The sequence below is a fragment of the Hemitrygon akajei genome, chromosome 4, assembly GCF_048418815.1.
Source record: "Hemitrygon akajei chromosome 4, sHemAka1.3, whole genome shotgun sequence".
In the NCBI taxonomy this organism is placed as follows: domain Eukaryota; kingdom Metazoa; phylum Chordata; class Chondrichthyes; order Myliobatiformes; family Dasyatidae; genus Hemitrygon; species Hemitrygon akajei.
Genome location: NC_133127.1, coordinates 21874489 through 21887154, shown reverse-complemented (window position 1 = coordinate 21887154; position 12666 = coordinate 21874489). Strand labels below are relative to the sequence as shown.

Sequence of the window (12666 nt, the reverse complement as noted above, 5' to 3'; positions counted from 1 at the left end):
TGAGAACAACCTCCGCTGTGCCGTGACAAACAAACCACAGCCACAAAAGAAGAGACTGATCAACCAAAAGATCCAACCATTAACCACAGACACCATTTATTCTTGCCCACACTGCACCAGCACCAGAGTATGTGGATCCCACAGCCACCTGAGGAGCACTAATTAACCCTCTTAGGAGAACATCATACTTGACTCGTGTACTAAACAATCTAGAATCTTGAAATACATTGAGTCTCAATTTATAAGAGCTTTAAAAGGCAACAGATGCACAAATTGAAAGAGGTTTGACAAGGTTCAGAAAGGCTCTAAATCAGCCAATGTCAATTGCTTTTCCCTGGAATTACTACCTAAAAAAATGACTAAAGATGAAGCAATGACAGAGCAAAAATGCAAACATTTGCATCATAACTTTCAGTTGGTCAACTATTTCTTGTTAAAACAGCAGCAGCCTTCATTTAAGTCATCTCAGGAACCCATCTATGTGTGTCTCAGTTCAATACAGCAGGGAAAGCCAGCAGGATTGCATGTCAAGCTGCCCAGCGGCACGAATGACAGGGTATCAGGCTGCTTTGTAGAATAGCACCACGGCAAGGAAAGCAGCAGCCCGCGGTGCAAAGTAACATGCAGAGCAGCACCATGAGCAGAGCTGATAGGCAGGGGAAGAAACATGCCAGTGAGAATGACACAACAGAAAAGGAGGGCCACATCGAGTAGAAAAGCATGCTGCAGTTAGGCAAGATAGATAGCAGCTGGAGTAGGAAAACAAAGCAGCGAGACGATCAAGTCAGCCGAGCACTCTGCTTTGACAAGTCAGAGCACAGCACGTCCTGGAATAATTGTGTTGTGTTATAAATTGAGCTCTAAAAACGACATTTTCTTGAAATGTTGAAACCTGAAAACGCACTGTACCAGAAGTGATGGTGCTATAGGTTGTGCTCCACAAGGATTTTTTTTTAAGTAAGTTGCTAAGAAACCGCAGGACTAATTTTGATATTTTCAGTGCACCTTTAATCTGTTGCATGTGAAAGAGGGAACAGGACAGCAATATTTTCTTTAAGTTCAGAATCAGTAATGAAAAGTCCTAGATCACAGTTGAGCAATGAATTCTGACAAAAGTCACCTCAGCTTAATCTTGTAGGTCAAATATAAAAAACGTATGAAAACACCAGATTTGTAATTTTCCAACAAAAAGACTCCACAAGATCGCTTCCCAAATGAAATGAGGTATTTCTCTCAGAGTAAATTGGTCCTTCTTATAAAAGGACTTGCACACTTCAATCTCTCAGACAGCGCCTCCAGATTAACATTGTTGTATAAAAACCCAATGCATACAGAGCATCCAAACCACTTATTTTCTTAGAAAGGTGTAGAGTCAGAGCACTACGGAACAGAAACAGGCCCTTTGGTCCATCTAGTCTGTGCCAAACTATTATTCTGCCTGGTCCCATAGCTCTCCATACCCCTTCCTTCCATGTACCCATCCAAATTTCCCTTAAATGCTATAATCAAACCAGCTTCTACCACTTCCTCTGGCAGCTGATTCCACACATTCACCACCCTCTGAGTGAAGAAATTGTCCTTCACATTCACTTAAACATTTCACCCTTAACTTATAACCTCTAGTTCTAGTCTCACCTAATTTCAGTGGAAAAAGCCTGCTTGCACTTACCCTATCTATACGCCTCATAATTTTGTATACCTATATCAAATTTCCCCTCATTCTCCTCTGATCCAAACCTATTCACCCTTTCCATATAGCTCAGATTCTCAAGTCCTGGTAATATCCTTGTAAATTTTCTTTGTACTCTTTCAACCTTATTTACACCTTTCCCGTAGGTAGGTGATTAAAACTGTACATAATACTCCAAATTAGGCTTCACCAACACCTTACACGTCTTCTACATATCATCCCAACTCCTGTATTCAATACTTTGATTTACGAAGGCCAAGGTGCTAAAAAATCTCTTTACGTCCCATCTTCCTGTGACGCATGTTCAAGGGATTATGAATCAGTGTTCCCAGATCCCTCTTCTACCACACTCCTCAGTGCCCTCACTGTGTAAGCCCTACCCTGGTTTGTCAAGGGGAGTTGAAAATGGCAGATCTTACAGACAGGGAAACATCCAGGTCTCAATCCTTACACTCTGTCAACTCCAGATCTTAAACTAATATTTACCTTTTGTATGGTGCAGCCCAGCTGGGCAGGAGAGTTGCTGATCACCACACCAGCTTCCTGAAGGGCAGCGATCTTCTCTTTGGCTCCACCCTTTCCTCCAGCGATGATGGCACCGGCATGACCCATTCTCCGTCCTGGGGGTGCAGTAAGTCCGGCTATGAATGACACCACCGGCTTAGCGTTGGGCCCCTATTAAAACAAGGAAAAGCAATTAGATCACTAAAAATAAGATAATACTGGACTACTTATAATAAAAAAAACCAGCCATTTAAGATAACATATTGAACAGGTTGAACAAGTTAGGTCTTTATTCTTTGCAGCATAGTAGTTTGAGGGGGGACTTGATAGATGTATTTAAAATTATGAGGGGGATAGATAGAGTTGACGTTTTTCCATTGAGAGTAGGGGAGATTCAAACAAGAGGACATGAGTTGAGAGTTAGTGGGCAAAAGTTTAAGGGTAACACGAGGGGGAATTTCTTTACTCAGAGAGTGGTAGCTGTGTGGAACGAGCTTCCAGTAGAAGTGGTAGAGGCAGGTTCGATATTGTCATTTAAAGTAAATTGGAGAGGAATATGGACAGGAAAGGAATGGAGGGTTATGGGCTGAGTGCAGGTCAGTGGGACTAGGTGAGAGTAAGCGTTCAGCATGGACTAGAAGGGCCAAGATGGCCTGTTTCCATGCTGTAATTGTTATATTGTGTCATGACCTCAGCCCCCTCCTTTGTGAGAATCGCAAGAGAGAGAGAGAGAGCCTTACGGTTTGGAATGTGGGCTGGTCGCTCAACAAGACAAAAGCCTTGGACATAGCCATTGTCTTGGGAGACACCTTTGTGGAATAAGGAACTGGCCTACGTGCAAACCCTCAGGGCAATGTGAGATGGGTGATGGGGGAAAGATTGCCTCGCCCCCCACCCTGATGGACATCTACAACCCTGCCAGTCCAGATAAAAGGTGGGCTGCCGAGGCGGGGCCTCAGACGCACCAAGGAGACACACGAAGAAGACACGATAGTGCTTCCCGTCGGAGCGGGAAGCCATTCTGAAGGAAGCCACGTGCGTTAGATTCCGGATCGGGAGTCTGTGGCTGGACCCAAAAGGAAAAACCGCTTTAACTAACAGCAGGGATTTGCCTCGCAAGGACGACGGGCAAGTGTTCCTTTTCTCTCTCTCCAACACGTGAAATGTCAGCGGTTCCCGAAACGGGGAAGCCTGCAGACTTTGAGTGACTCTTATACCCAATTGGACTCAGTATCCCCTAGACAACGATAGAGCTCATTTTTGATTGATTATTACTACACCTGTGCTTTAGATTGAGTTTTGACGATGTATATGATCTGAATGTTTTGTATTAACCATACGTTTGTGCCCCTTTATAAATAAAAACGTTTGAAAATAGTAGCATCAGGCTTCAGCGGACCTATCTATCTTTGCTGGTAAGTCACCCGGTTACTGGGGAACGTAACAATTGTTACATGGTTTATATTGTCACTAAAAACCCCAGATGGTTTATTGACATTTGAGGAAACTTGTCAATGTTTAATTACCCAATCGGCTCATGTACAGCTCTGGTCTTCAACAATATGAATGGTAAATTCCCCCTAAATTGACCTTGCATGGCACTCAATTGTATCCAGGATAGACAGAGCATAACTGAAAACTTTGATAATGACACCTGCTTCATGCGAAAAGATTCTATCAAAACAGGTCCATCGTTTGTACAGTAAACCATTACCATGTTAGAGAAGATGATAAAAAACAAAATAATTTTACATTCACTGTATAGGATAATAATTCAATAAATCTGTATTTCCCTACTTTGAATTTTTTTAATAGTATAAAACTCTATTCATCTTTCAGGGTAATGAGAATAGGAGTCAGGAAGTTATGTTGCAGTTACACATGACTTTGGTAAGGCTGTACTTGGGAGTATTGTGCACAGGTTTAGTCACCCTGTTAGGAAGGATGTTATTAAACTAGAAAGAGTACAGAAAAGATCCACTTGGATGTTGCCTGGATTTGGGGACCTGCATTACAAAAACTGCTTGTGTAGATTAAGACTTTATTCCTTAGAATCTAAGAGATTGAAGAGTGATCTGAGAGAGGAAGATAAGATCGTGAGGTGCATAAGCAGAGTGAAAGCACAGTCTTTTTTTTTCCCGAGGGAGAGGCTGCCTGTGTTTGGCCCATACATCTCTCTAAATCATTCCTATTCATCTATATCTGTGTGTGTGTGTATATATATTAATTTTTCCTCTTTAATATTAAGCTTATGCCATTGAGTTTTAGACTCCCCTATCTTGGGAAAAAGACTGTGACAATCCATTTTCTATGCCCCTCATGATATTGTACAGCTCTACAGGATAATTCTTCAGAGTCCTTCTTTTGAATGAAGAAAAAAAATTAAACCAGTCTGTTTAATTTCACTTTATAACTCAAGCCTTCTTGTCCCAGTATTGTCCAGGTAAATATTTTCTGCACCCTGTCTAGCTTAATCACAACCTTCCCATAGTATGGTGACCCGATCTGAACGTAATATTCTAGATGTAGTGTCACCAACAGCTGTAACATGACATCACAACTCTTGTACTCATGTCCCTACCAATGAAGACAAGTAAACAAAATTCCTTCTTCACCACTTTGCCTACATGCATCACCATTTTTAGGGAACTATGTACCCCTGGGTCTCTTTGTTAGGCAATACCCCCCAGGGCCTTGTCATTCACTGAACATGTCCTATCCTGCTTTATCTTCCCAAAAATTAACACTTCACACTGGCCCTGTTAAATTCCACCTGCCATTCCTTGGCCCACTTTCCCAGTTGATCTAGATCTTGTTTCTGGCTTGGCTACACTGCACATTTGTGTTTCTGTAATCTCATCACATTGACTTGAAGAAATCCCAACGGATGCACAGCATCAAGCTGGTGAATAAAATTTCAGAGATACAAGACGCTTGTCTACAATTCCATGCCCTCTGGCAAAAAGCTAGAGTTTAGGGAGCCGACAAGAATGCTGCTGTTTGGGATTAGATTAAATTAATTAGATCCAATTAGATGTCCAGGTCCAAAACAAACACTCATAAAAACATGGCAATTCTACGAGCTGATCTGTACACTATCAGCAAGAGCCAAATTCCACTGACAAGCATCTGCCAGACCTGAACCTCTTTTTGAACATCCCCAACAATACTGTGTTGACAATGCTTTAAACTACACACTTTTGTGCAACTGAAGAGATGTTAGAATGAAAAGGAAGTCAACATCTTACTCCTCTGGACTATGTTCAAATTCCAATCTACAAAGAGGAACAGAAGCAACCAAGATTAACTTTATGTTCTGGTCTTTGTGCCAACCACAGTCTTCAATGTGATCAGCATCAAATCCTCATCATCCACTTCACGTCACTTCAACACACTGCATTATTCAAGAAAAGCAAGAATTTTACAAGACAGTGCTGTTACCATCAGATCGAAGCTTTGGATCCTATTTGCCGTAATAGAAATGCCCAAAAAACTCGCACAAAATAAAATTCCTCCAACACAAAAATCACAGTTCAAGTATCAGACTGAAATCGGGTAAAGGATGAAAGAACATTGAATGATGAGCTTCCATCATGGTTACGTTAGATTAAGCTGATCAGGGAGGACTCAGATTCAATATCAAGGTTAAACTCACTTCTCAAATCACACAAGGAAATGATAATATAGCAAACAAGATTAGGAATCGGCCATCTGGCTCCTCAATCCTTTTATGTATTTATTTATTTTATTGAGATACAGCATGGAACAGGCCCTTTCAGCCACATTGCCTAGCAACACCTAATTTAACCCTAGCCTAATCACAGGACAATTTACAATGAACAATTTATCTAGCAACGGGTACGTTTTTGGACTGTGGGAGGAAAGCCTACCACACGGGGGAGAACGTAGAAACTCCTTACAGGCAGCGGCAAGAATTGAACCCAGATTGCTGGTAACCACTGTGCCGCCCCAACATATCCTGCCCTACCATTCAAAGCAGTTATGGCAGATTGTATCTGTCCCAGGCCTCAGCTCCTTTTCCACACCAGTCCCCAGAGCTCACAATAACCAATTTTTCAAAAATATTATCCACCTCCTCTTTAAAATGCCTCCACAACTATCAAGGGCAGAGATTTCCAGCCTTTCATCACCATCTGTGATAAGAAATCACTACACCCTCCAATTTTAACCCTCTGTTCCCCCCCCCCCCACCTGTCTTGTATTTATGCCTTTTTGATACTTTCACTAGTGGAAACTTCTCAACATGTACCCTATCATGGTCCCTCAAGATTTTACATTTTTGTCTGGGATATACATAAAATTCATGTGCACTCCCACCTTTAACAGTGTCCAGTAATACTGTAGAAACTGGATGAATGCTCATCTGCAATACTTTCCCTGCTCACATTCAGTAGTTATTGTCTACATGTGAATAAGTCGGCACAAGCAAGCTGCCCAAGAAATCAGTGCCTACAGAGACCACCCAAGCAAGAACTATTTGTTTTGATCTTAGGTTAGAAAAGAGCACCAAGGTGAGGATACAGGCGATATACAGTACATGATAAAATGCCTTAAAATTAGAGGGAAAGATAAGAGAGAACACTTTCACTAGAAATTGTGTTTTGTATATAGGGAGGCAGCACAGAAGCAAGGTGGCAGCATTAAATCTGTTTGCATCACTTGGCTGAAGCCAAAACATGGGTTTCCAAATCTTGGTTGCAGATGTGATTCATAGAACATACAGTAGAATAGTACTGCACTGAACAGGTCTCTCAACCCTCCATGTGTGCTTCAACATGGCATCAATCTAAACTAATCCCGCCTGCCTGCACAGGCTCCTAATCCCTCTGTTCCCTGCCTGTTCACAGTGTCTGAATAGATGCTTCATTAATAATTGCTATTTCATTGTTTCTACCACTTTCCTGCCATTTGCTCCAGGCACCTACCACTCTCTGTGGAAGAAAACGTGCCTTGTAAGTATCGTAGAGTCATGGAAAAGTACATCACAGAAACAACCCCTTTAGCCCACCTAGTCCATGCTGAACCTTTTAAACTGCCCATTCCAATCGAACTGCACTGGGATCATAACCCTCCATACCCCCACCGGCCATGTACCTATCCAAACTTCTCTTAAGTGTTGAAATTGAGTTTGTATGCACCACTTGCGCTAGAAGCTCATTTCAATCTCACTACCCTCTGAAGAAGTTTTCCCTCATGTTCCCCTTAAACTTTTCATCTTTCACTCTTGACCTCTGGTCCCACTCAATCTCAGTGGAAAAAGCCTGCTTGCATTTATCCTACCAAATCTCCCCTTAATTACTATGCTTGAATGAATAAAGTCCTGACTGTATTCTATCTTTTCTTATAACTCAGGTCCTCCAATCCCAGCTAAAAGTCCTGCCATTTACTGTATACCTTCGTTTTTCTTTTGGCCTCACAAAATGCAACATTTCAAACTTGTTCGAATAAAGCCCTATTTGTCATTTTTCTGAATCCACATCCTTCTGGTTTTTTTGACAATCATTCTCACTGTCCAGTCTACTTATCATTTGATCACCTACATTTTCATATCTTACAAACAAGAGGTCCCAGCATTTAACGTGAAGGACACTACTGACCACAGACCTCCAGAAAAAATAACATCCCTCCATCATGACCCACTGTTTTCTACGAGTGTCAACATTGAATCCAACCTACCAACTCACAGCGGATCCCATGTGTATCTTCTGTATCTGCCTATTCAGAGGATCTTGTCAATTGCCTTAAGTCCATAAACTGAAACACCAGGATTAAAATGCCAATAGTTTTGGACAATGCTGAAATTGTCTTTCCTCTGTGGAACAGGAAACTGATGAAGCAAATGGTGATTTAACTCTTGACCTAGTTTTATCCTCAAATTGATTAAACAAGTTTTTTTCAGTGCAACACACACAAAATGTCTAAGGAACTCAGCAGGGTAAGCGGTATCTATGGAGAAGAATAAACAGTTAACATTTTGGGCCAAAACCCTTCATCAGGAGTGGAAAGGAAGGGGAAGTTGTGGAATGATCTAACATGTAAAAGTCAACAGTAATTTAACCTACTTTAATAATTGGAGTTCTGCAAATTCAACCAAAGTGAGGAGGAGAAACTAAATTCACAATTAGGTTTCAAAAATGTAATATCTACCTAGAGTTGTAAATGAAGTTTTTCATATTTCCATAAGAAGCTATTTATACCTGAACCTAAGTCAGATATTAACAGATCCCACAAGCATGAAATTTAATGAATTTGAAGTTAATTCCCCATCAAAATCTACTTTTGCACACCCAAACCTCCACAAGGAAGCACCGAATAGAGAAGAGGGGGCAGGTGATTTTATCTCAGAGCATGCCCAGTTCCCCTGTTGTACTGGTAGCATAATGGTAGTATAACGCTTTTCAGTGCCGGTGACCCAGGTTCAATTCCACTGCTGACTGTGAGAAGCTTATACACTCTCCCCGTGACCGCACGGGTTTCTCTGGGTGCTCCACTTTCCTCCCATATTCCAAAGACTTCTGGTTATAGTTAGTGTTAATAGTTCAATCTTATTAGAGTTGAGGGTATGCTATGTTGGCATTGCAAGCATGACGACACTTGCACACCCTCAGACTGTGTTGGTCATTGACACAAAGTGGTTCACTGTATATTTTGATGTCGAGGTGACAAATAAAGCTAATCTTAAAATCTCTTTAACAGCTTGCTGAAGATTGCAGACCTGTAGTGTTGCAACTACAGAATCTGCACAATCCAAGGAACAAACCTGGAAGTGGCCTTAGTCATATAATTCAATTCCACCAATACAATTACAAACTAAAGAGAAGTTAAGCATTCTGGATTCTAAGGCCTGGTGTTCTGTGATCGGTGTGGCTTGGGATTGATGCCAAGGATCGATGTCCAAGGATGAATCCAAAGACTAGAAGTCAAGACCCGTTGGAAGGAGCTGAATCAGCAAGTTTCTGCAAGTCCATTGAGGAGGCTGAAGCCCAGCTTGGAATCTGCAGGTCCCAGTCCATATCTGCTGGAGGTTGAAGATGGAGGCCTGTCCTGGGGTTTAAAGAACTGTGTATATGTGCGAGTGTGAAGAACAGTGCTTGCAGCTCCCATGTTCTTACTTCATTCCCCCTCCCCCACATATCAGCTTCCAGCTTGTCTTCCTTCCCTTCCCCCCCACCCCCCCACCTTCCTATTCCGGCATCATCCCCTTCCTTTCCAGTCCTGATGACGGGTCTCAGATCAACATTTGTTGCTTATTTATTATATTTTGTTCATTATTTTTCTTTTTCTTTATTATTATTATTATTATTTTATTTCTCCTTTTATTTGCACAGTTTGTTGTCCATTGCACATTATTTGTCCATCCTGATGGGTGCAGTCTTTCATTGACTCTATTGAGTTTCTTGTACTTATTGTGAATGAACACAAGAAAATGAATCTCAGGGTTGCACACGGTGGCATTTATGTACTTTGATAATAAATTTACATTGAACTTTGTTTATTCATTTCCATAGATGCTGTCCGACCTGTTGAGTTCCTCCAGCACTTTGCGTGTGTTGCTTTAGATTTCCTGCATTTGCAGGATCTTGTGTGTTGCTTTTGCTGTTGCAGTTTGTTGCTTGTTGTGTCCTGTGTTGCTCTTCCAAGGACTGTGGGCATGCTATGTTGATACCGAAATGTGTGGCGACACTTGGTGCACTGGGGACAACCCATGACCTGTTTCACTGGAAATTTCAATTACACATGACAAATAAACTTGAATTTTGAAAATAAAATGCTCAACTTATGGACATAAATACAAGCAAGTTGCCATAAATATTAAATTCAAGAGAGCCTGTATTGTGGGAGAAATCCTTTTTACATTACGCTCTCTGTAGTAATTAGTTTCTTAAGAAAACAGGCTGCCAGTTTCACTATGGCAACCTTCCAGTTAAGAGAAAGTTGCTTTGGAAATTGATAAGCAATAATCTTCTTTTGATACATGTGTAACCTTACTCTGTATCTTTAAAGATCAGCAGAGCCAGCCACTGAGGTGTGGACCATCCCCATTCTGTATCAAATTAACTAGGCAGCAGGAGACATAAATAAAGCATGTTGTTCACTGGCCCTCATCAAAGTTCAAAGTAAATTTATTATCAAAGGAAAAATATGTCAGCATATACAATCCTGAGATTCATTTTCTTGTGGGCATACTCAATAAATCCAATAAACATATCAGAATAAATGAAAGATCGCACCCAACATGGCATACAGCATTACAACACTTCATTACAACACCTTTACCATATTGAGTAAATCTGTTGTTTTTCCAGCTTATGGACAAAAATTAACTTTTCATTCAACACACTAACAGAAACTTTGATTCACCTGATCACGGGTTAATAAGTCCAATGTCCACTCCACCATCTCAGCAAAATTAAAACCAACACTTGGAAGTCTAGTGCCTTTACCAGAGTAAATTGTCAAAAGGTATCAGAACAGGCAACTATCAGGAGGTGATTTTATTTTTTAACAATGAGTATTTTATTTTTAACTAGTTTCCTGTATTCATCTGACATAGGAGGCCCATCAAGCATATACTACCTCTCATTATTATCACAACAGCTGCACTTATTTCTCTTAAACCCATGATCTTTCAGATGTCCATCAATTCCCCTGCCACCCAACAGGGATAATTTACATTAGCCCACGGACATAACAGCTTACATGGGTTATTTTGGATGGGGAAGAAACTGGAGTACCCAGGGCAAACTCCAAAAGACGAATCCCTAGATCAGGACTGAACCTTGGTCGCTGGCGTTACGCAGCCACAGCACTAAGTGGAAGGGATGGAAATCTTGACGGCTTTCAAGGGGAGTATAAGGTTATAGAAAAATGGAAGGGCAACACCATGGAGACAATATGAAGTCATTTTAAGTGTAAAGCTTCAATGAATCAAAACCGATGTAGGGCAGCAAACAAAAGGGTGATGGGTTTACTGAACCTGGCATGCATGCAGCAGTTTTGAATAGACTGAGGTTTACTCAGGGCAGATGTGATGCAGTTTACTGTAAGAGCCGTGTGTGTGCGCGATATATATATAGCTGGAGGCTGGAACTACACAGAGTTCTAAAAAGAGGAGAAGAGAAGAAGAAGAGAAGCTGAGGCTTGCTGCTGGGGAAAAGCGCACTCACCGAAAAAACAGCACCAAGACAACACCGGAGGACAGCGCCTTCAAGTGCAGTTGCTGCAGACGAGACTGTCACTCCTGTGTGGGGCTCTACAGCCACAACAGACGCTGCTCTACCAACACAGACTGAGGCTACATCCACACTAGACCAGATAATTTTGAAAACGCCGGTTTTTGTGTAAAAATGATAGGCGTGGGGGGACGTCACGTGATGACGTAGGATCGAGACGCTGGAACCCGGCTCTCCCGTAAAAAGTTAATAAATTAATGTCTAAATGAAGAAAAGTTAGTCAGTATCTTCTAAAAGTTACTTATAAACTACTCCGGACTGTGTCAAGCAATGCCTCAAAGAAGGAAGATGAAGAAAACTAATACCGGGAAGATTACGCAAGTTGGAACAAGAGCGGGGCCCACGTCTGCCGAGGTACCCCAGTCTCAGGTACGTTGTGCCACCGGCGAGGCGGAACAAGAGACCGCGGCAACAATGGCCATTCCTGAAGGGAAGGGTCATCGTGAATTGCGCAAACCCGAAGGACGGAGCATGCGCAAACGGAAGCAACAAGAACTACAAAGCCCAGCTACCACTGCAACTGAAAGTGATAGCGAATCGGAGGGAGAGTCAAGTGTCTCGGAAGGATCAGATGAAGAAGAAACTAAAAGTCCTTCTAGAAATATAGAAAAGACTTTGAGGCAAATAATGCGTAAATTAGACACATTAAAAATAATTAAAAATAATCAAAAAAGACTCGAAAAAAAAATGACCAAAATGGAGATTATGCTTGATAAAATGACAAAGAGACAGGAAAAAATGGAAAAAAGAATTACGGACTTGGAAATTACAACGGAGGACATGGTTGAAAGAATGGACAAAATAGAAAATGAAAATGCTGCTTGGGCATCAGAAAGAAAACAATTTATGGAACAAATTGATAAGCTTGAAAATTTCAGTAGACGAAATAATATTAAAATTGTTGGACTTAAAGAAGATATAGAAGGAGAAGACCCAATAAATTTTTTTCAAAAATGGATCCCTGAAAAGTTGGAAATGGAAGGAGAAACTCCAATTGAGATCGAAAGGGCTCATAGATCCTTAAGGCCAAGACCTCGAGCTGATCAAAACCCACGATCAATTTTGATAAAATGTTTACGATACCAAGACAAAGAAAAGATCCTGAAGGCTGCCGCCCAAAGTGCCAAAAATAGAAACGGGCCATTGATGATAGCAGGAAAACCAGTCCTTTTTTACCCTGATATAAGTCACAACCTGTTGAAGAGGAGGAAGGAATTT

The 12666-nt window shown here is 41.3% G+C and overlaps 1 protein-coding gene across 3 annotated transcripts in view; it reads right to left on the bottom strand.

Annotated features, from left to right (window-relative positions):
* suclg1 (succinate-CoA ligase GDP/ADP-forming subunit alph) overlaps positions 1 to 12666 on the bottom strand; it is an 89346-nt gene that overhangs the window by 17218 nt on the left and 59462 nt on the right. For all 3 annotated transcript variants that reach the window (XM_073042146.1, XM_073042147.1, XM_073042149.1), the window contains one exon: positions 2177 to 2365. In XM_073042146.1, the coding sequence (XP_072898247.1) occupies positions 2177 to 2365 (189 nt within the window). The remainder of the gene's footprint in view (positions 1 to 2176; positions 2366 to 12666) is intronic.